Source organism: Talpa occidentalis, unplaced genomic scaffold, assembly GCF_014898055.3.
Source record: "Talpa occidentalis isolate TD23 unplaced genomic scaffold, MPIMG_talOcc4v2.1 talOcc4.14, whole genome shotgun sequence".
In the NCBI taxonomy this organism is placed as follows: domain Eukaryota; kingdom Metazoa; phylum Chordata; class Mammalia; order Eulipotyphla; family Talpidae; genus Talpa; species Talpa occidentalis.
The window spans coordinates 25593565-25617965 of NW_023601433.1; the positions used below are offsets into that span (position 1 = coordinate 25593565).

At 41.9% G+C, this 24401-nt stretch overlaps 1 protein-coding gene across 7 annotated transcripts in view; it reads left to right on the top strand.

The window, feature by feature from the left end:
• The window catches only part of LOC119244449 (putative ankyrin repeat domain-containing protein 19), a 279339-nt gene that overhangs the window by 50520 nt on the left and 204418 nt on the right, over positions 1-24401 (top strand). For 6 of the 7 annotated variants that reach the window (XR_008551744.1, XR_008551741.1, XR_008551743.1 and 3 more), the window contains 4 exons: positions 1090-1227; positions 3244-3362; positions 6610-6643; positions 10184-11505. Coding sequence is in view for 1 of the 7 variants with exons in the window: in XM_054694870.1 (XP_054550845.1) it covers positions 1090-1227; positions 3244-3362; positions 6610-6643; positions 10184-10424 (532 nt within the window). In the remaining 6 variants the exon portion in view is untranslated. Of the gene's footprint in view, positions 1-1089; positions 1228-3243; positions 3363-6609; positions 6644-10183; positions 11506-24401 lie in introns of those variants that run through there. The other variant, XM_054694870.1, reaches the window with a different exon arrangement.

A 24401-nucleotide genomic window follows, 5' to 3' on the forward strand; every position in this document is an offset into this window, starting at 1 on the left:
TGAATTTTATAACAATTTGAAAAACTCACAAACTGCAGCCTTGAAATATTGAAAATGTTCAAAAAAAGTTGGATATGTCATGAATGCATAAATTATATGTAGAAAATAGTCTATTTTATCATTTACTACCATAAATTTTATACAAATCTATTATGAAAATAAAAATTTGTCAAAACTTATACACTGTACACAGTCTGTGTGTACAGACTGTGCATGTGCACCATTCTTAATCAAAGAAAATGTGAACCAATGTAAAGATGAAGTTTTAAATCATTAGAACATACAATTGACTAGTGTATACTACTGTCTGACTGTAATAATTTAATATCTACCTCCTGTTTCTATTGCAGTGAGCAGAAGGGTTGGGAGTAAACTTACACTATCAATCAATATGCTACAATACTGTAAATGCATCTTTTACATTTCTTCATAACATTTTCTCTTCTCTAGCTCTCCTTATTGTAAGAATATATAGAAATACAAAAGATGCGTTAATCAACTGTCTATGTTAACAGTAAGACTTCTGGTCAATAGCAGTCTATAACTAGTTAAGGTTTGGGGGAGTCAAAAGCATGGATTTTCAATTGTGCTGCTATGTCAGCACCTCAACCCCTACAATGTGCATAGGTCAACTGTATATCTTTTGAGGGTCAATTTGTGCAGGATTGTTGATATAGCACTTACTTTCATGCTTAGACTGCAGCTATGAGTATTGTTACCATTACTATCATTATCATTGTTTTAAGCTTGCAGATAACTTTTACTTAGCTGACCGTTAACTGCTAACATAACAGACTAAGGAAGAAATGGAAAATTCTTCATTTAGAGCTTCATCTATTTCAGATAAGTGACCTTGGCATTGTTTCTTGTCCATCAAAGGACCTTAAATTAGTAACTTCTACTATGATGGGTCCCAATGGGACAAGAAGCCTTCTTTTAGCCTTCAGCTTAAGTTACAAACATGAATACTTGCACATGTAAATGGTCAATTCTAGAAAGACAGGCAAGGGATGAATTTGGTAGAGTAGATCCAAGAAGCTCTCTAAGTAACTTAAGTTCCCAAGGATGAAGTTATCTCTGCTGTTTTAGCTCAGCCCTCGCGCATGCTGCATGTTATGATTCAGCAGATACTGTTCATGTTCTCCTCCGGCATGGCATTGATTGCTCTTCTGAAGATGTATTTGGAAGGGCTGCTGACCAGTTTGCCCATCATCGTGGCTTTATTAAGTAAGTGTTTACAATGTTAGCTATGTTTAGCTATGTTAGCTATGTTTAAAATGTTAGCTATGTTACCTAAGGATTAAAATAATTTAACTGCTGCTTCTTCTGTAACAGGTGGGATTTCATAGTTTGGGTAGGCAGTTGTGGAATGGCATTGCGGTAGTCCACAGCATCGGCCAGAAACCAAGCCATGACTAGACTAGTTGGGAGTAGCAGTGGGCACTTTTCAATCTTCATCCTTAGGGATTCTAATGTGATCCATTTCATTCCAGCATAACTCTACAAAATCATGTCACATGTCTGATTTTTCTGACTACTTATTTGCATTTAGAAAAGTTCATTTTAGCAGAAAATCCTGTACTATCCCCTTAGAAGCTATCGCCTATCTTTCCCCCTTGAATTTTCTAAAAACCTAAGCAATGAGTTCTTGAAATCCATGAAAGACAGTTCTTTTTCACAAGTAGTATGGAGGGCAAATGGTGACAGACATTCTAATCATTATTTTGTCTCCATTGATTCTATTGCTGCAGTGTTGCTCCTGAAACTGCTCTTGTAGTCTGGTCACTATTGACCATTGCTCCCAGGATGCCTCTGCTGATCCAGATTCCTCCGTCTCCATGGTGATTTCCACTAGGACTTCAATGTCACTACTTTCTTTAGTTCATATACATATAGTCATATGCTCAGCCACTATGTTCTTGCAGCAGCACCTCCAAGCTTTAGCCACACACACCCTAATTCCCTACTCAAAAACTGTAGAACCCATATCTTAGCCTACACCTTGACCATGAATTACCCTTTGAGGATCTTGTCTGTCTTTTTTGTTAGCAGATGTTATTTGGACCCAATCTCAGCTATCAGAGAAGTTGAAGAGTCATGCAGAAAGTAATGATTATCCTTTCTCTTTTGGTACCAGATCTGTACCCCAAAGCTGCTTTACATCCTGTGGGAAACATTTTTTAGGTTGTGGAAAGTGCCATATTGTCCTTCCCAGAGTAGTGGGTACTAACTGGTCTGAGGTTCATTAAGGTTGATCCCTCAAATAATCTGTTTTTCATAATAGTGAAAACCCCCCAAGTGATTTGTGTCTATGAGAAGTTTCAATTTTTTTTTCAGGTTCTACTTTACAAGGAGGTAATTCAATAGAATGGTTAGTTGTTTGTTAGGAAAGCTAAACCCCATCTTTGACTCTTCAGTTTCCATGTATTATAAAAACAGGTTGTCTTCCAGGTCAATTGGATATGAACCTGGGGATTACACATCATTCTAATGATGATCTACTAATTATGAGTTTTAAGAAGTAGAGAAGGAATAGAACTAGTCAAAACCAGGCTTAACTTTTTAGTTTTCTGTTCTTCATGTGATTGGTTACAATTACAGGGGACAATTATATTATCTAATGAAGTAATATATTTATAAATATAGTTACAAAATCTGTAGTAGCTGAGATGAATTCTAAGCCCCAAGGGAAGAGCCATTACTAGCCAAAATATAACATTTGGCTGTTAGATCCTATAAAAAAGCACAAATTTAATTGAGTTTGGTATCCCAGGTTCTACCAGTAAAATTCGGAAAGAAATTATTCCATTGCTTCAGTATTTCTCTGTGCATTAGTTTTTTTTTTGTTTGTTTGTTTGGTTTTGTTTTTGTTTTTGGGGTGTGGTGGGTATATTAAATATCCTAATAACTCTGTGAATGGGAAAGCCAGGTAACTGTTTTACAGGGGAAAAGGGAGCCAAAGGGAAGTGGTTTGTCCAGGATCTAATGGCTATTTGAAACTTGACATACAGATGCTTTCCATATTTTTAGCTAACTCTAATTACTGCACTCTACAGCCCCTTTTCATCTTTAAGTTGCCTGTTTGATTAAAAACAAATTGTAGCACTTAACACATTTGAAGTATATGGGATCATTAAAGTTTTGATATTATCTGTTACTACCTGAAATATTGTAAGAATAAAAATGTTGTTCACATAAGTATTAAAATTAGCAATTTTATTAATTACCTTTCTTTACATACAGGAATCAGAAAATTATACTTGCCTATAAAAGTAAAAAGGACAAAGAGAACAAAAAGAATGAAAAGAACAGAAAAGAAGAAAAGAAGAAAAACGATAAAAAGAAGGAAGAGAATGATCTAGGTAAGACTTCAGATAGTGAATTACTCTTGGTGGTGCTACCACAGAGGAAAAAATAAGAATACAGGAATTTTGATAATGAAAGAGCAATGAAAGAGGTGTACAAATTGCATATATATTTAAAATTTCTTAATGGTTTTCTTCTCAGAATTAAAGAAATTACTTGTAGTCATTTGAAATCTGAGACAGTATTGCCTTTCTAAAAAAAGTTCTAAAAATTTAAGTTTTTATATATTTTCTCTAATCACATTAAAACAAATAGGACTTCTACAAGAAAGTGATTATAAAGAAAAAAAGCAAAAAAAACAAAACAAAACAAAACAAAAACCAAAACAAATAGGACTTGTTTTAAAATGTTTTTTTTTAAAGATTTATTTATTTATTTATTTATTTATTTATTTATTTATACAAGCACTGGGTACACTCAGAAGGGTGAGAGAATTCACCAGAGCCAGGGTGGGGAGCAGAACAGGCAGAACGACAAAGTACACTGCTGAGGGGGCAGCTGGCGCAGCAGGAGAGGTCTGCGCACCATGTGGGATGCTCCCCAACGGCTGGGGATAGAATCGGCACTGCAGAGGCTGGGTGATGCTTTGCAGGCCAGCGCTCAACCACTGCCCCACCGGGGAGGCCTATTAATTTTATTTATACAAGAACTGGAGTACAGGCCAGAGGTGCAGGGTTTGAGAGGATTCACCGTAGAGAATGGGGAGAGGAACAGGCAGATCTACTGAAATACACTGCTGAGGGGAGCAGCAGGAGAGGTAGGAGAGGTCTGCTGCGCCATGTGGGTATCTCGCTGGCCAGCCAGGGTGGGTATGTCCCTGGCCAGCTGGGAATGGAACCCGCTCTGCAGAGGCTGCCGACAGCTTCACAGTGCTACACTCAACCCACTGCGCCGCTCGGGAGGCCTCATGCTTGTGATTTATTATAGTGAAAGGATGCAAGAAAAAAATCAGCAAAGTGGAAAGATGTCTTGGGCAAAGTCTGAAGGAAAACAGGTGCAAGCTTGTAAGCGTCTTTTCCCTGTGGCATTCTCAGAATGTGCCTAGTTCCTCCATCTCAAAATATGACAGCACATGTAAAGTGGTGTCTGCCAGCCCCGTGTCTCAGAAGACCTAGTGCTCCAGGGTTTTGCTGCAGCCTAGACATCCTCTCCCTAGCATGTACTGAAATTCCACATGCCCAGAAAGAAAGCAAGTGTTCAGCAGAAACCACATTGTTTGTACACATAATTTAGCAGTTGGGAAGTAGAGGGAACCTTCCCCAAATCTACTTTCCCAGACACTCACCAAGTGTCAGCCATTTCAAGCAGGAATTTCTAAGGAGAGATGTCTCAGGCTCACTGTATGAAATCTTTCTACATAGTAGTTAACGCTAACCTTAATGTATGGCTTTATCTTAAAAATTTTATTTTAATAGGTAATATGATGTTATAACATGGTATTTGTTTCAGTTGCACTACCCACATTAAATTACAGTGCTGCTTACATTTTTGATTTTTGATGGGTACTTAAAGGTATTTATACATAAATTACTGTGGTTAGTATAAGTAATTACAATGTGTTCTTTATATGTTCTTACTCTTTCAGGATAACTCTGAGACAAAATAAGCATAGTGAGTTCTGATTTAAAATTAAAATGAAATTGCTTATTAGGTAGATGATCTAATTTGATTCTTATTATGCTAAACCCCATTGCAATTATAAAATAGCATAGTCAAAGATGTTTATCAGATTTTGCCTCTTAAGTTTAAAATTAAAAGAGGTTATTTTATATATAATCATGTACATCAGCTAGGGAGATAATATCCGTATTTGCTTACTTTATTTTCATGTTTAAAGTGACTGTGCCTTGATAAATTATTATGTGGTAATAGCAGGTCAGAGGAAACCCTTTGAAAAAGTAAGTCTTTAGAGAAGTTTTAGGTTTACAGCAAAACTGAGCAGAAAGTACAGAGTGCCTGTATATCCTGGCTCCCACACATGTGCAGCCAAATGTGCTGTTGACATCTTGCACCACAATTGTACCTTTATTAAAATGTGTGAGTCTACACTGACTCATCATTGTCACCCAGAAGTCATAATTTACACTAGGGTTCACTCTTGGTGTTGCGTATTTTATGGATTTTGAAAAAGGTATATTGACATGGATCTATAATTGTAGCATTGTACAGAATACAGAATAGTTGCATTGCTCTAAACATCCTCTGTGTTCTATCTGCTCATCTCTCCCTTCTTTCTAAACCCCAGAAACCACTGATCTTTTTACTGTCTCCATAGTTATGCCTTTGTCAAAATTTCATATAGATGGTATCATACAGCTTATATCTTGAATGCTTAAAATGTTCTCATTCAAGATGTTCTTTGTTCTTTATGGTTTTTGCCACTGTTCATAAGCATAGCATGTGACAGTAATGCCTTACAAACTAAAAATCCTGATTTCTATAAATGTTGAATGCATAATGGGGAGGGTTGAGAAAAATGACATCATTCACTACTATGCAGCATTAACTGAACCATCCTACTCTATGAAGTATATCCAGAGAGACTATTTATGGAAGGAGATAGTCTCCACAGGCTGTACTTTATCAAACTAGAGTCACAGTCTTTCATACTTAGCTTGCGGTAAGTATGAACACAGTAAAAGTGTTTCCTGTTTTTCCTGCTGCATTGTATATTGTCTCTGGACCAAGTTTCCTTGGTTTTTTAAATTGACGACATATCATTATTTTACATCCTTGTTTGTTTTCTCAAAGGATTTGAGGCTTTCTTCTCAAAGATGTCACTATAGTTTTCCTGCCACCAAAGCACCCATAGTCCTCCATCACAGTCCATGTTTCATCGTAAACCAAGCGGTGTTGACTAAAAACCTGGAGAAGTTGTGTTATGTCACAGCAAAATTATTTTACTCTCCTCTAAGTATTTCTAATGGTGGCTATCCAGAAGAATCGTGTTATGTAGGTTTGACAATGTCAGTTTATGATGCTGATTCTGCTGATGATACCATTTTGTGTCAGTTTTATAGGTTTGACTAGAATTATGGTCACTGTAAATAACAGTTCACTGTTGGTACCAAAGGTCAGTAAATATATTTTGATAAGTGATATCAAATATCTTGCTTTTGAAAAATATAAAGGAGGGGGGAGCATTGTCTCCAAGTTGGTCCCTAAGGAATATTTGTTAGCTGTCTTCTACATTTAATATTCTATGTTATCTACTGTTGATTAAAATGTTTTTTTCTTTAATAGCAAAAATGAATGCTCACAAGGATACTGAAAAGAGGTAGGATTTTACAGATTTTAAAAATGTCTTAATTGATGGAATGCAGAGAAAAGCAGTCAACATTTGTTGCGTGTTTTATTCCAGGCTAGACACTGTGTTATGTGCTTCACATTTGTTATCTCATATAGTTATTTGAATAGCTTTGCAAAGTAACTGCTGTTACAGCCCACTTTTTACCAATTAGGCAACAGCTTCTGGAAGCATCGCATGTGACAATAATGCCTTACAAATTAGATAGTTTGTAAGGCAAACTTAGTTCACCCACAATTCCATGGTTAAGAAGGTATTTGCTCCATGACTTGACCATTAGCCTGCCTGGCTTCCCTGTCCACTCTCTTGTCCCTAGGTGCTTGTGTAGCTCTGGCATGAATATATAGACCCAACTCAAACAACTCAGAAAGTTCAATTTAGTTATGTGCTAATTTTTATTTTCAGGTTTCCCTAAGAAACTGGCTTAGTCCAGGCATTTGTCCCAATACATTTAACAATGGCAGTGGTAACTAAAACTTTGCACTTACCATCAAAAGTTTTAGGGTAGATCTCAGCTATGGTCATAGACTGCAGGTTTTACATCAGCAACACTCAATCATGCAGGTCTTCTTAGGTGTAGAGATATTTTATGGTCCTTGAGATAAATTGTTCTTCTTTAGTTGAAGATGATCTGTGGTTTATAGAACATCTTATGTTAACCTCAGCATCTATTTAGAGGATATTTCTCATTGATTTCTATACTTTATGACTTCACAGTCTGGTATAATCATTAGGCTAGTAGCCTTGGCTAGTACTCTGTATTTTTTTTCATTTTTGGTGTACCTTTTTTATTCTTCTTCCATGACTTTCTATAAGTTCTGTAGGCTTTTCTTGATTTTTTTTTTTGCCTTTCTTCTCTGCTGTTCTTGATGATTGTTTTGTTCTATTTTTTTCTACTTCTACCAGGAGTTAGTCTCCATTTTTCTATAACAAAATAAAAAGCATGTAGAATTTCAGAATTTTAAAGAATCTTAGAGATTCAGTCACTCAAAACACCCTGTAGTACTTCAGCCAATGTTTGTCTTCTAAGCCAAATAACTGTTCAAATGAATAATTTGAAATTCAAAGAGATTAAACTGATTTCTTTGGGTATGGCATATGGCAAAAATGAGATTTAAATTCAGATTTTTCCTTTTGAAAAGAGATTGTCTCCAGGTGAGTTTTTAAGAATAGAGGGGTGGAGTGAGAATGGCACATATTAAAAAAACTAGCAACAACAAATGTTGGCGAGGGTGTGGAGAAAAAGGAACACTTCTGCACTGCTGGTGGGAGTGCAAACTGGTCCAACCACTATGGAGAGCTGTGTGGAGATTTCTGGACCTACTAAACATAGAGCTTCCATATGATCCAGCAATTCCACTCCTAGGTATTTACCCAAAGGACACAGAAACATCAATTCCAAAGAACACCTGCACACCTATGTTTATAGCAGCACTGTTTACAATAGCTAAGCTTTGGAAACAGCCCAAATGCCCAAAAATAGATGACTGGATCAAGAAGATGTGGAACATATATACCATGGAATATTACTCAGCATTCAAAAAAGATAAACACATGCAATTTGCAGCAACATGGATGGCACTGGAAGGGATCATGCTCAGTGAAATAAGCCAAAAAGGAAAAGAAAAATACCGGATGGTCTCACTCATAGCAGGAATCTAGAAAACTTAAATAAGGGACCAGGAAAATGAATAACGATAAGAAAGTGAAAATCAAAATCAACAAAAAACTATGAACCAGAGACACTTTTTGGGGGGTGGGGGTCGGGAGGGGAGGGATTAGGGTCAGAATGGGGGGGTTGCAATTGTATGGGGAATATAAAAATAAAATTTATTATAAGAACATAAAAAAATAATGTTATGGAAATATTGTCAATAGACCATACCCTTTGAATGCCTGAATCTACCTATCCTCATCTAATTGATTAAATCCTACTCATCTTTTTTTTAAAAAAAAAAATAGAGGGGTGGGAATTGGGTCTAGTGAACGCAATGGAAGAAGATAAGAATGAATTAGCAGAGGCGGCCAAACTTCAAGAACACCACCATCGAGTTGATAGGAATAAGGGTTTTAGAAAAGAGTTACAAAATATTGGGGTTTATGCAAGTTATATAAAGAGAAACTACAGGAACAAGCAAGTTGGGAATATTAAGTAGAGGCATATTAAATAGAAAGTTTAGCGGAGACTTAAATAGTTTGCTGCTTTTTTGTTTGTTGAATTGAGGGAACTAGCATACTTCATTTGTATCAAAACACATAAAACCAATATGAGCCACTGGGAAGTGTCTCTTTATAGAAAATAAGATTGTGATATCCTCCTCCACCCCAAGTTAGAGAAGCTGCCTTAGATCTCCCACACCAACTACGGTAGTTGAGATTACTAACCTACATAGATCTTTCACCTAAGGCAGGTGTTTCTTAGTCTCGGCCTCTCTTTCCAATTCACCAATGTCCCTGTCCATGTGCTGGCAGGGTTGCATGGAGCTAGGATGACTGTCAGGTCAGTCACAGTGCCTCATCTGGCTGCTTGGTCACAGGCCTATGTTGGTAGTGAGAGCATAAGCTCTGTTGAGCTTATTTTCCAGCAGCAGGGAAATGACCTGCTCTTGGTCATTTGAGCTCAGCCTTGTTTCTGGAATCTGTGCCTTCATAGGTTGAAGATTTAGAGGTTGGAGACTGCCATTGAGCCTGGTCGATGTGGGGGAATGGGAGTAATAAGGGAGTAGTAGTAATGGGAGTAGTAAGGGAGATATTTAGTAAAGGGAGTAGTAAGGGAGATATTTAAATTGTATGTAAGGGAAATAATGGCAGAACTCAGGACATTGTCTTTGCTGCAGTAGTCTCTCCCCTTGGGTATCTGAGTACTTATGAACATTTTTAAAGGCTTGCCAGTTTATGGGGACCTGAAAGGCAGGACCTAAATAGGAAAAATAATCAGAATTCATAATTTTTAATGTTTCAATTCCTCTGGAATTAGTTAATTATTCTTTGACTTCAGTACATTTAGTTTTCAAACATTTTAGGGAACTCCCTATATAATTTTAGAGTAAAGGGAAGGAATGAATCCTAATAAGTGGTTTGCATGCTGAAGGAACAAGACTGCTATTTTTGACTGACATAGATTGGTCTTTGAACCAAGGACAGGTTATGAAGAAGAAACAGTATATCTTTCTTCTTTTAGGTCATCAGATTTATTGTAGTTCAGATAATAAAAGTTATGCCATCTATTAATTGGATTTTCAATTTAAGCTTCAGTAATTTTTGTGAGAACTACGTTTTTTCCTCAGAAGCTGTAATGTTTTGTTATGGGCACTAAGAATGGAATTTTATTGGATATTTCACAGGTTGGGGGAAATAGAGGCAGAAATAGAAACAAAAGTTGTTTTTTTTTTTTTTAAACTGACCCCAAATTTGAATTATATAAAGAAAATTAATATAGGTAGGTAGCAAAGTTTTACTTGATTCTTCAATGTTGAAATGAAATTTGTATTGTATATTTTATCTCTAAAGGCGTCCCATGAAACTAAACTTTGAGGATTCATGTGCTACATTATCCGAAAGCATAGATTTTGAAACTAAGGTAATGTGTGCTCTTGTGAAATTTTCTGCTCTGAATTTAGTTTCCATTTTTTATCTCTGTGTGGCGTTCATTCATGAATTATTGCCCCAATGGTTTACTCTTTCTTTCTTGAAAGAAGCTGAATTTATTAATTCATTTTTTAATGTTTACTGGGGTAAATTTGATTTATAACACTGTATATATTTTAGAGATATAGTTTCACACCTCAAAAAATATAAGTTATACCACACCCACCAGTAAAGCCTCTATAATCCTGCACCATATTCACTGGGCCTCATCTGCATTTCACTTCCTTTCTGCCCCTCTGGTAGCCTGAGTTCTACAGCCACAGTTTAAGGGTTCATTTTGGTTTGTTCTCTTACTTTGTTTCTTTATTAAATTCTACAGATAAGTGAACTCATCTAGTGTTATCTTATAATCATGAAAGAGATCGAAAAAGAATCAAAATGAGAGAAATTGTTATAAAAACCTGACAGATATTGTGAGGTTGAGTGAGAGCAGGAATTTTATACCATAAAATTGGATGAAAATACTTTTTTAAAAATGTAAATTAAGAAAGCCAGGTAATAAAAAACAATGCTCATGCTTTCCTGAATTTCTTAAAAGTGATTTTTATGAGGAACTGAAAGAAAATTAATTTTTTTATGCAAGTAACGGTTTCCAACATTGTATATGATTCAGGAGTACGGGTTCACGCCTCTCCAGATGTATGTTTCCACACCACACCATCTAAAATCCCAGCCGTCTAAAATTACAAAAGACACAACACCAAGGCATCCTCAGTCCTCCACCAGTCAGTGGTTCCCTTCCCCTTTGGTAGCCTCCTTTCTGAAGTCCAGTCTCCAGGGTTTGTTTTGGTTCAGTTTTATCTTTTCCTTTGTTTTTTCTGTAGTCCACATACCAGGGAATCAAATTGCTGGTATTTGTTTTGTCTGTCACTTATGTTGCTTAGCATAATTAATCCAGTTCTACACGCACTTTCACTGAAAGAAATCAACCCATCCTTTTAAGTTTAGGTAAGTGGTATCTGATCTTTAATGTAGCACTGCTGTATTCGTTGGTAATGCAAAGTGAATTGTCTTTCAGGTCTCAACAGATTTATCTTGGGTTATGAACTTTTGGCTCTTCTGTTTCTTCTGGTTTCTAGCTTATCTTACAGTTTGTTATACTTAATTGAGGGAACTATCTTCTCTTTGGGGTTGGTATAGTCTTGGTGTAAATGTTTTGATCTTTTAGAAAATAAAGAGAAGAAATACGTAAACATTTTGTTTTCTTATTAATTAGAATTAAATTTTCTAGTTCTAGAAATGAAGTTCTTAATCTCCCATTAAGTGAAAAAATACATTTTAAGCTGTGCCAATCTTCAAAGAGAATCTCTAGAAATCACATGTTTTCTGGAAGGATTCTGATTCTTCTTCTGATGATATCTGCATGTAGTGGACACATAAGTACACATCAAATGCATGAAATCACAATTTATGATCTTTTTCCTTTTTTTAGATTGCATTATCCTTTATTGAGGCAATGTTGTTTTACAACACTGCTTATGATTTCAATTAGTTTTACCATGGAGTCTTAGGGGTTCTCTATGTATATTATCCCATCAACTACAAATAATCAAAGCATTATTTCTTTCACAATTTGGATTTTTTATTGATTTCTCTTGCCCAGTTACTCTGTCTAGGAATTGTAATGTATTGAAAAGTAGTGGTGAAAATGGACATCCTTGTTTTGTTCTAAATCTTAAAGGGAAGTTTAAGTTTAAATTTCTCACCATTAAGCATGATATTGACTGTAGGTTTGTCATATATGGCTTTTATTATGTGATGATATCTTCCATTTATCACAGGTTTTTCAAGGGTTATCCTCAAAAATGGATGATGACTCTTATCAAATGCTTTCTCAGCATCGATTGACATGATCATGTGTTTTTTTTCCTTTTCTTCTTTTTGTCGATGTGGTGTATTACATTGATTTTCAACGTTGAACTATCCTTGTGTTCCTGGTATAAATCTCACTTGGTCATGGTGTATAATCATTTTAATGCATTGTTGGATTTGGAATGCTAAGATTTTATTGAGGATTTTTGCATGTATGTTCATTAGGGAGATTGATCTGTAGTTTTCTTTCTTTGTGTTTTCTTTGGTTTTGGTGTTAATGTAATGTTGGTCTCATAAAATGTGTTTGGAAGAATTATTTCTTAATTTTTTGAAAGAGGATGAGCATGGTAGGTACCAGTTCATCTTTGAAGGTTTGGTAGAACTCACTTGTGAAGTCATCTGGTCCTGCGCTTTTGTTGTTTAGGAGAGTTTTGATTACTGTTTCAGTTTCCTTGCTTGTGATTGGTTTGTCCAGGTTTTCTATTTTTCCTATTCAGTCTTGGATGATTGTATAATTCTATTCTTGGATGATTGTCCATTTTGTCTGGTTTGTTGAATTTGTTTGCATATAAATGTTTAGAGTAATCTCTTATTATGCTCTGAATTTCTGCAGTGTCTGTTGTAACTTCTCTTTCATTTTGGAGGTTTCTTCCTCTTTGTCTTAGTGAGCCTTGCTAAAGGTTTGCTTCTTTTATTTTTTCGAAGAACCAGCTTTTTGTTTCATCAGTCTTTTGGGTTTCTTGATTTCCATTTCATTTTATTTCTGCTTTCTGTTTTATCACTTCCTTCCTTCTACTGGCTTTTGGATATTTTATTCTTTCTTGAGATGAAGAACAAGGTTGTTTGTTTGGGCTCTTTCTAGTTTATTAGGCCTATATTGCAGTATACTTCCCTTTTAGAACTGTTTTTGCTCTGTCCCATACATTCTGGAATGTTGTGTCCTCATTATCATTTGCCTCTAGTTGTTTTTTAATTTCTCTTTTTTAACCATATATATATATATATTTATTTATTTAAGATTTATTTATTTATACAAGCACTGGGAACAGCCAGAAGTGCGGGAGGGTGAGCGAATTCACCAGAGCCAGAGCGGAGAACAGAACAGGCAGACTGAGAAGTACACTGCTGCGGGGAGCAGCGGGCCGCAGGAGAGGTCTGTGCACCATGTGGGACCCTCACCCGGTGGCCGAGGATCGAACCGGCGCTGCAGGGGCTGCAGGCAACTTCGCAACCCAGTGCGCAACCGCTGCGCCACCAGGGAGACCCATGTGTTTTAATTTCTTCCTTGATTTCTTCATTAACTCAGTGGTTGTTAAGTAGTGTATTGCTCAGTCTCCAAGTATGAATGTGATCCCTTCTTTTCTTTTTGTGGTTGATTTGTAGTTCGATACCTTTATGGTCAGATAAGATAGTTGATATGGCTTCTGTCTGCATGAATTTGTTGATGTTTGTCTTGTGACCCAGTCAGTAGTAGATTCTGGAGAATAACCCATGGGCACTTGAGGAAAATGTGTACTCAGCTTATTTGGGGGGGCGGGGGGTGTAGTGCCCTGCAAATGTCTATTGGAGCCACCTGGTCTAGTTCTTTGTTTAGGGCAAATATGGCCTTATTTATTTTCTCTCACACTAATTTGCCCATTAGCATGGGGATATTGAAGTCTCCAAAGACATACATGTTGTGTCATGCTGAATAAATGACAGGAGTCTTGGAGTAGTTGGTGAAAGACAGGGTACTGCTGCTCAACTGGCAGAGAGCAGAGACCTGTTTTTTTTTTTTTTTTTTCCATTGGCTCAATAATCCTATTGATGGAGGAAAGGAGATACAGTCCAACAACCTAACTCATACAAGGAGGTGAGGGCAGAAGGGATTAGCACAATCCATTTACCCAGTTACGGAAATCAAGACCCTTAAGCATCAACACCCAGATTGGGGGGCACAACACCCAGAAACTATCAGACTGCTATAGGGGGGCACAGACCAACCACCCACAAAGATTAGCCCCTCCCTGAAGATTATAAAACCTAACACTTCCCCCACAAAGGGGCAGCACTCTGTCTGCCCACCTGTGACTATGCAGGTGCTTCTTTTCACCAACCCTGTCCCTCTGCAGGGCAACAGCCTTCCTGCCTTCCCGTGACCTGTACCATGCCATGACTTTTCCTCATTGACCTCCCTCAGTGGAGGCAGCTCTCCTCAATGCCACCAGCCTGCAACCATGCAGGCCTCTCTCAGCAAACCTGTCCCTTTTGGGGCAGCTCTTCTGCCTGCTTGTGTCTATGCAAATGTCTTCTTTTTTTTAAGATTTATTTATTTTTATACCAGAACTGGGGTACAGGCCTGTAGGGTAAGGAAAAATGTCAGGCTTTTCTGCCCTCCCACCATCAGAATAGATGATGGATCCTTGTGGTCCTGAATGCATGCCTGATGGCGGGCACCTGGAGTAGGGTGTGGGCATAGGTAGATGGGGTTCACCTGGGCTAAGACTGGGCTTTTAAGGGTGGCGTCACGGCGATGCCAGCAGCAGCAGCAGAAGCCGAAAGAGAAGCCAAGAGAAGGCCGGAGAGCCCAGAGTGAAGACCTGCTGGGGGCTGGGAGGCCTGCCAGCCTACCAGTCCCCCAGCGCCCCTGCCTGCCGTGTACCTTGTAATCCCAATAAAAACCTGCAAAACCACTGAGAACTCTGACTCCTCCTTCACCCGGTCTGCTGGATCAGAAAACCTGCACTGTGTCCTGTCCAGCCCTTTACAAGGCCAGATGTGCGGGAGGGTAAGAGATTTCACCAGACAGAGCAGGGAACAGAACAGGCAGACTGACGAAATACTTGGCTGAGGGGAGCAGCGGGCGAGATAGGAGAGGTCTGCTTTGCCATATGGGATGCTCACTGGCCGGCCGGGATCAAACCTGCACTGCAGAGGCTACAGACAGCCTCACAGTGCGGTGCTCAACTGCCTGAACCACCAGGGAGGCCATATGCAAGTGTCTTTTAAGGGAGAACTCAGAGGAAAGTCCACAGGAATGGAGGAAGCAGACCCCATCATGGATGAGTGCCTCAAAGAGCCTGAACCTGTCATGGACAGATTACAGTGGGGGCAGCCATGGGCATACCCCCAGAGTGGGGACAGCCACAGGTGTGCCCCAGGGGAGTAATCCTATTTTTGTGGATGTCCCCGCATTGAGGAGGAACTCCCCTAGACCTGAGCATCCCCAGGCCTCGACATCCTATCTGTCCGTGGCTTTCCCTCTTCTCTGGGTGGAAGGAAGGCTGCCTCTGAATTCCTATTTAAGAAGGATAGCTTGCATTTGGCCCACATATGGCTGATCTTACTACCATTTAACAAGAAATCCCTGTGGCATTTAAGATGAGTTACAATGCAGGACCAAGAGACCTAGCTCTGACACTAAGATCTAAGATAGCTGACTGGATTTGTCTTTGTCCCTCACAAATCTTGAAGGTAAGGCAGCTATAACAAGAACCTTTAGAGTTGAACCTCAAGTTAAAGGCTTGGGCCCACTTATTAACCAAGGAGAGGAAATCTTGTCCCCATAGCAAGGGAAGGAGACTATCAAATTGCCAGTGACGTAGGAAGACACTTGAAAGACAGGGATTCAGAGGGGAAGCTCTGAGACGGGGAGCGCTACCTGAGCAAGAAAAAGGCTGGATGGGTTACTGGCTACTTACGGTCATTGACTTGCAATTGATTACAATGAAAAGGAAGCAGTGAGATTGTGGTTCTGTTACAGGGCAGGGAGCAGGGCACCCCAGAGCCCGCAAACCTGCCTGCTCTAAATAGGTTCTGCCATCCGTCGCATCAGCACAAAACATATGAGACTTTAATGAAAAGGAACTTGTAAGGGCAGGAATGGACACAGGGCAGGTTTTCTGATCCAGCAGCTGACCGAATAAAGAGAGAGTTCTGAGCCCTCAGTGGCTTTTGCAGGCTTTTATTGGGATTTATCAGGTACACAGCAGGCAGGGATGCTGAGGGGCCGGGAGGCTGGCAGGCCTCCCAGCCCCCAGCAAGTCTTTCCTCTTTCTGGGCTCTCTGGTGATCTCTGCTGCTCTCATGGTTCTTCATGCTTCTCTGCTTCTACTCGTCTTCTGCTGGCGTCCCCATGACGAGTGGGGAATGTGGCTTGTGGGGGAGCCCACAGCCAGAGAGAGGACCCAAGAGAGGCCACATGGGGAGCTTGTATCCACAGATCCCCAACCCATGTGCTTGTGCAATGGGTTGGCCTGAGTGCAGGGGTCTGCGTGTCGCATTGGTGGCTATGAAAGCTGAGTGTTGGAGTGACCGCAGAAGAAAACCTTGAGGACTGGGCGATTACCCCCAAAGTACAGAATCGCCAATTCAGGAGTGAGTGCATCTGGGGGTGGGGTGGATGCAGTGTGTGGCTTGTGGCCGAGACCATAGCCGGAGAAGGCCAGGAAGCCTGACGGCTCCTGGTGTGTGACGGCAGATGCCATGAGTGGTTCCCCTCCCTCGTATGAGCAGTGCCTTCAGCAGCAGAAGTGGTGGATTATCTGCTGGTGCCAATAATTGTCTTTTGCCACTAGGCTGGTGCCCTGCCTGGACTAATTTGTGTTGTGTTGTATTTTGCTATATGGTGATGTATTTCATTTGCTTTTGTGGGCCATGGCCGGAGTGTTGATATTCGCCAAGAGAAACATGTATATGATTTGTATAGACTGTCTGGCAGAAAACCCTGAGGGGGTGGATTGTAGGGTAAGGTAAAAGTATCAGGCTTTTCTGCCCTCCAGAACTCTCTCCTCCTTTACTCAGTCCCCCAAGGGCAGGTTCCTCAGCTCCTCACCCTCACTCAACCATGAGCAGGGCATCACCCACAGGTGATTTTTAGAGACTCACTGGCCTTCCTCAGCTTACTTAGTGCTTAATAGCTGCTCAGGGTTTCTCAATCTCAGTACCAGCTTTTGTTTTCTCAGTTGGCTTTTTCTCTGCCTGGCTGCAGAGAACTTGCGAGGGCTTCCTCCCTCAGCCAACTGTGGGCTTTTATACCAAGGCCCACTGGCCATGTCTTGATTTTAAATGATACCATCCACCCCCAGGGTCCCCAAAACATATCACACTTGCCAAGGTCCTCCGCCTTCTGGTGGGATTGTTAGTCCATTAGTCCAAGTTCACTGGCTTTTCCCTTTGTCTACACTGGCGAGCTCCGAATTGTGCTCCTTTCTTCCCCGACGATTCTTGCTGCCTCTGGGGTCATTGGCTGGTCCTCTCGGGCATCTCCTCCTCCAGGCATGGTCTCATCCAGCTCCTGGACCTTGTCCATATCCTGTGCCGCCATGGCACATCCAGCGTTGTCACAGGCAAACACAGTCTGCTACTCCTCAGTCCCTCCCGGTCTTTGGAGGGCTCCATACCTGTCTGCATGGATCATCTTGCTGACTTACGCCAAATGTAGGGGCAGGAAGGACACAGGGCAGGTTTTCTGATCCAGCAGACTGAGTAAAGGAGGAGAGAGTTCTGGAGCCCTCAGTGGCTTTTTCAGGCTTTTATTGGGATTTACCAGGTAAATCACAGCAGGCAGAGATGCTGGGGGGCTGGGAGGCTGGCCGGCCTCGCAGCCCCCAGCAAGTTTTTTCTCTTTCTGGGTTCTCCGGTGATCTCTGCTGCTCTCGTGGTTCTTCATGCTTCTCTGCTTCTACTCGTCTTCTGCTGGCGTCCCCGTGACACCCAGTCTTAGCCCAGGTGAATCCCATCTACCTATGCCCACACTATTCCAGGTGCCGCCATCAGGCATGTATTCAGGACCGCAGGGTTCCGTCATCTATCCTAATGGCAGGAGGGCAGAAAAGCCTGATACATTTACCTTACCCTCCAGAACTTTAATACAGTTCGTAAACAATACAGGAAAGGCAAAGAATATAGTTTCTAAATCAAGCACCCAAAGTTACCCGTCCCCTCATGGGTAAAAGTCCACCCAAGCAGGATTGGCCCAGAACAAGGTCCCAAAGCCTGCCACAAGTCTAAAGCATCTTCCAGTGGGGACCCACAGAAAAGGATCAGAAACAACCAGACAAGTCTGGGGGGAAAAGAGCAAAATCAAAATCAAGACAAGAACTGCCATTGTCACCTCCCCACGGGTCTCTCAAATGTTTCAACCAATCCACAACCAAAAGGCAAGTTTCTTCACATGTCTCTCAGCTCCTTGTGCCTCCTTCAGGCCTCCTTCTGGCTCTCCATCCTGATTCCTTCCTTCCTCAGAGTCTGCTGCTTCTCTTCCTGCTCAGCTCCACCCTCCTTTTGGGTGGGGCAGGAAACCTGGAACCTCCCCCTTTCCTGGGGACCACCCTGTTACAGTTCGAGTTAGGGAAGAGCAGTAGGAAACTGGTCATGAAAAGCAGGTCCAGGTCTCATTTTTACAATCCTAAGAGGTGGAGAGCCGTGGGGTGGGACATGTGGAATGCTTATTACGAGTTTCTGTGTTGCTGCACCTTTTGTCGTACGGTTGGCGGGCTAGAGCTAAGCGGGATGCACACCAACTTATCCTTTCACGGGAGTCTTCTAGAAAGTGGCAGCCGGCCCTAGTGGCCTTTTACATGGCTGACCCATGCCCACTAATTTTTTTTTTTTGTGGTGAAAGCAAGACCTGGTTTGAAGACAGAACTCAGGAGCCAGCTCTGTTCCCCAGGTAGAGAGGGAATGGTGGCTCAACTGAGACTGATTAGCAATGGAGTGAGGCAAAGAGAGAGGCATGAGGCATTCACTCGGTTGGGCCTAGGGCAACTAGAAGGTCGGACCTCCACGTTTTGGGACCCGCCAAAGAGTAGCCTTGTCCTCCTGAGCCCCTCAGTCTGTGTAGGACAGCCAGACAGTGACCAAACACCAACTCCTCTCAAAAAGGTTATAATAGCATGTAGAGGAAACTGGAGAAATCCTACTGATGCCATGAAAAACCAAACGTTGGGCGCTGTAGGGTAAGGAAAAGTGTCAGGCTTTTCTGCCCTCCCGCCACCAGGAAAGATGATGGGTCCTTGTGGTCCTGAATGCATGCCTGATGGCGGGCACCTGGAATAGGGTGTGGGCATAGGTAGATGGGATTCACCTGGTCTGAGACTGGGCTTTTAAGGGCGGTGTCACGGGGACGCCAGTAGAAGCCAAGAAGCCGAGAGAGAAGCAGAGAACATAGGAGAGCCCAGATAGAGTGAAGACTTGCTGGGGGCTGGGAGGCTTGCCAGCCTCCCTGCCCCCCAGCACCCCTGCCTGTCATGTACCTGGTAACCCCAATAAAAGACCTGCAAAAAACCACTGAGGACTCTGAATCCTCCTTTACCTGGTCTGCTGGATCCTAGAAAACCTGCACTGTGTCCATTCCTGACCCTTTAGGCGCCAAAATTATGTGGTTTTTTGGAGTGCAGGGTCCTTGGGTTCACTCTGGGGAAGGTTTCACCAGAGCTCCCGTTTCACAACACACAGTTAGTTTCTTCATGAGACAGAGATGGTGGCTATATTTATTTTTTTAAAGATTTATTTATGCAAGAACCAAGGTACAGGCCAGAGGTGTGGGGGGGTGAAAGGATTCACCAGAGACAGTGGGAAAAAGAACAGGCAGAATAACCGAAACACACTGCTGAGGGGAGCAGCGGGCGAGACAGGAGAGGTGTGCTGCACCATGTGGGTTGCTCCGCAGCCGGCAGGGATTGGAACCAGCACTGCAGAGGCTGCGGACAGCTTCACAGCACTGTGCTCAACCGCCTGCGCTGCCAGGGAGGCCCCGGTAGTTATATTTAAATAGCAGGTTTATTAGAAAAAGGGATAGGACAGTAAAAGACACTTGCATAGACACAAGTGGGCAGAAAGAGCTGTTCCAAAAGGGACAGGTTTGCTAAGAGAGGCCTGCATGGTTGCAGGTGGGCGGCATTGAGGAGAGCCGCCTCCACTGAGGGAGGTCAGTGAGGAGAAGTCCTGGCATGGTATAGGTCATGGACAGGCAGGAAGGCTGCTGCCCTGCAGAGGGAGAAGGTTGGTGAGAAGAAGACCCTGCATAGTCACAGGTGGGCAGACAAAGTGCTGCCCTGTTGTGGGAGCTGCCTTAGGTTTTATAATCTTCAGGAAGGGGCTAATCTTTGTGGATGGATGGTTTGTGCCCCTATGGCAGTCTGCTAGTTTCTGGGTGTTGATGCCTAAGGGTCTTAATGGATTGTGCTAATCCCTTCTACCCTTACCTCCTTGTATGAGTTAGGTTCTTAACCTTCATAAGGGCAGGAAGGGGCACTGAGCAGGTTTTCTAATCCAGCAGACCGGGTGAAGGAGGAGAGGAGAGTCCTGGAGCCATCGGTGGCTTTGCAGGCTTTTATTGGGATTTACCGGGTACATGGCAGGTCTTCACTCTGGGCTTTCCGGCCTTCTCTCATGTTCTCTCTGCTCTTCTCATGGCTCTGCTTCTCTCTCAGCTTCTCTGCTTCTGCTGGCGTCCCCATGACGCCACCCTTAAAAGCCCAGTCTTAGCCCAGGTGAATCCCATCTACCTATGCCCACACCCTATTCTAGGTACCCGCCATCAGGCGTGCATTCAGGACCTCAGGGTTCTGTCAATTATCCTAATGGCGGAGGGCAGAAAAACCTGCTACTTTTACCTTACCCTACAACCTTTTAACTCCTTTCCTCCATCACTATGCCATTGATCATGCAATGTAAGAGAAAAAGATTATAAGACACATACAATTTCAAGAATGTGTGGGGGAGGGGCTCCCTGGTGATGAGGGGGTTGAGGCACAGTACCCTGCAGCTGTCTGCAGCCACTGCAGCTTGGGTTCCATTCCCAGCCAGGGAGGTGACCCACCTGGTACATCAGACCTCTCCTGACTGGCCTGCTGCTCCCCTTAGCAGTGTGTTTCAGTTGGTATGCCTGTTCTGTACCCCACTCTCTCTGGTGAATCCTCTCACCCCCCACACCTCTGGCCTGTACCCCAGTTCATAGATAAATCTTTAAAAAAAAGATTGCATGGGGGGCCTCCCCGGTGGTGCAGTGGTTGAGCGCTGGGTTGCGAAGCTGCCCGCAAAAAAATTATAAAAAAAATTGCATGGGGCTGGTGGGAGGGGAAGGGAGGAGTGTTTACCAAGATAATAGCATACATAATCTATACATAATCTTCCTAAACTACTTCTCAGATCCCTTTGGAATGTGTTGATGTTATCTCAAAACATTTCCTAGACCATCCCTGGACACAGACCAACACATCCTATCAATGGCTTATAAAGGCAGGACTGGACACAGTGCAGGTTTTCTATGATCCAGCAGACCGGGTAAAGGAGGAGTCAGAGTCCTCAGTAGTTTTGCAGGTTTTTTTGGGGGGGTTCACCAGGCATATGGCAGGCATATGGCAGGCAGGGGTGCTGGCTGTGGGGCTGGGAGGCTGGCAGGTCTTCACTCTATCTGGACTCTGGCATTTGTTCTGCTGCTTCTCGGCTTCTCTTGCTGCTGCTGCTGCTGCTGCTGCTGCTGCTGCTGCTGCTGCTGCTGCTGCTGCTGCTGCTGCTGCTGCTGCTGCTGCTGCTGCTGCTGCTGCTGCTGCTGCTGCTGTCCCCCCAGTAACGCCGCCCTTAAAAAAACCACAGTCTTAGCTCAGCTGAATCCCATCTACCTATGCGCACACCCTATTCCAGGTGCCCGCCATCAGGCATGCATTCAGGACAGAGATCCATCATCTATCCTGATGGCGGAAGGGCAGAAAAGCCTGATATTTTCTTTACCCTACAGGCTGCTGTAGGGACAGGAAGGACATAGTGCAGGTTTTCTGATGCAGCAGACTGGGTAAAGAAGGAGTCCTAGAGAATCCTCGGTGGGTTTTGCGGGCTTTTTCTTTAGATTTATCAGGCATATGGCAGGCAGGGGGCTGGGGGGCTGGGAGGCTGGCAGTCCTCCCAGCCCCCAACAAATCCTCACTCTATCTGGTCTTTCTGGTGTTCTGCTTCTCTGTTCCTGCTGGCGTCCCCATGACACCATCCTTAAAACCCAGTCTCAGCCCAGGTGAATCCCATCTACCTATGCCCACACCCTATTCCAGGTGCCCGCCATCAGGCATGCATTCAGGACTGCAGGGTTCCATCATCTATCCTAATGGCAGGAGGGCAGAAAAGCCTGATACCTTTTACCTTACCCTACAGCTACCTAGGCATCCCCAGGCTACCTCACGATGGGGGCCATTGTCCTTAGGGCCATCATGCAGGAATGTAGTGTACAACTAGATAGGTTTAAATACAGATTAATCAGAACATTCCAGGTCAAGTTACAAACTGGTCAGAATATTCCAACTTAATGACTGTGCCGTCATTGAGGAAGAAAGATCCAGGCACAGCACCCACACATATGAATTTTCTCCAATGTCTGTTTTCAGATTTGATAGTAGCTGTCTGATGTATTTGGTTCTCCTTTGTTTGTTGAGTACATGTTGATGTAAAGGTAAGATATAACAAGAACGTTTAGAGTTGAACCTCGAGTTATGTCTCCCTGTTGTATTGTTCCCTTTATCATGATACAGAGTCATTCCCCATCTCTTTTTGATTTTTTAAGCTGGATGTCTATTTTGTTTGATATGTTAGTATGGCTTTTCCTGCCTGCCTTTGGGTGTCATTTACTTACAGGATTGTTTTCCATTCGTTTACTTTCAGTCTATCTTTATTCTTGGTACTTAAGTGTTTTTCCTGGAGGCAGCAGAAGATTGGATTCAGTTTCCTAACCCAACTATGTACTCTGTGTCTTTTTATTGGTGAATTCAGTCCATGAATGTTTAGAGTCATTATTTGTATGTGAAAGCCCATCACTGCCATTTTGTTCTGAGCATGTGGTTCTTTTAATTCCTTACTAAATTGTGTTCCTCCCTCTCTCTGCTTTAGTTCCTAAAGCTTCTTTGAATGTTTCTTGGAGGAGGGGTTTAGTGGATGCAAACTTCCTTATCTCTTGTATAAAAAGGAAAGCCTTGTAGGATAGAGTACTCTTAGCTAGCATTTTTTTTCCTTAAAATATTTTGAATGTCACTTCATTACCTTCCTGCCCATATTGTTTCTTCAGAGAGATATGATGTTTATTTTATCAGTGTTCCTTTATAGGTTATCTGTTTCTTCCACCTCATCAGCTTCATTATTTTTTCTGTGTCTTAGACTTTTAGGTTTTTAATATTTTGTGACTTGCAGTAGTTTTCCTTTTATCTAGGTAGTGTTACAGGGCAACCCGAATATGAAATGGGTTGCTTGACTCTGGATCCTCAACCACGCACTTTTAATGGACTTATAATAATATTCAACTGCAGGCACAAAACAAAAAGGTTAATAAAGGGTTTATTTACAAAAGAAGGGGAAATGAAGAAATGAATAACCCAGGGAGAAAGAGGGAGATAATTCATGAATGCATCCTACTAGTTCCCCTGACCTGGAATCCCAATGGCACGCTGAGAGCTGGCAAAAGCCAAGAGTCAAGCCAAGAGCTGAGAGGCCAAGAGGACCCCGAAGGCCCACATGTCCAAGCCTGGCTGCTTAGCTCATCCTCAGGTCCCAGCAACTCTCCCTGGGATGATGATGGGATTTGTAGTTCCCGGTGTCTTGATGCCTTTGGTCTGGAGTGGGGGTGGAGTCCACAAAACCTGTGTGAATTTGTTCAGGACATACTTTCCCCTAACAGTAACTTGGTGATCCTTTTGCTTCCTGTATTTCTATGTTCATTTCCTTTTTCAAGGTTGGGAATTTCTCAGGTGCTATTTCCCTATAAGATTCTCAGTGCCCTTCTCTTTCTTTCCTATGTTTGATTCCTAGGATTCATGGTATCAGATAATTCTCAAAGTATTTCTTCGTTCCTTCCCCTTTTCTATCTTGCTTCTTACCTCTTTTGATTCTTGAGATCACTGATTTGCTCTTCCACTTGATTTATTCTCATTTCATGGCTTTCTCCTGAATTTTTTGTTTCCTCCTGTAATTCTGTTAATTTCCTGTTTAAAGTCTCACTTGCAATCATTGTTGCTGATTGGGTTTCTCATAGGGTTCATTTCCCTTTCTGAGTTTTGTTTATTCCCATTCCTTTGTTTTCTTAATCATGGTATACTTGAATTCTGCATCTGATTGGTCATAAAGCTCTTCTATATGTTTGTAGTTTGTTTCTGGAGTTTTGTTTATTTAGTGTTGTATTATTTCTCTGATGGCTTGCCTGGCATTTTGTATTTTTATTCCAGTCCATTTTTGGTGTGTGGATTTTCTCTGCTGTAGTTTGGTTTTTGTTTGTGTCTTTCCCACTGCTTTGGGTATTCATTAGATGTTG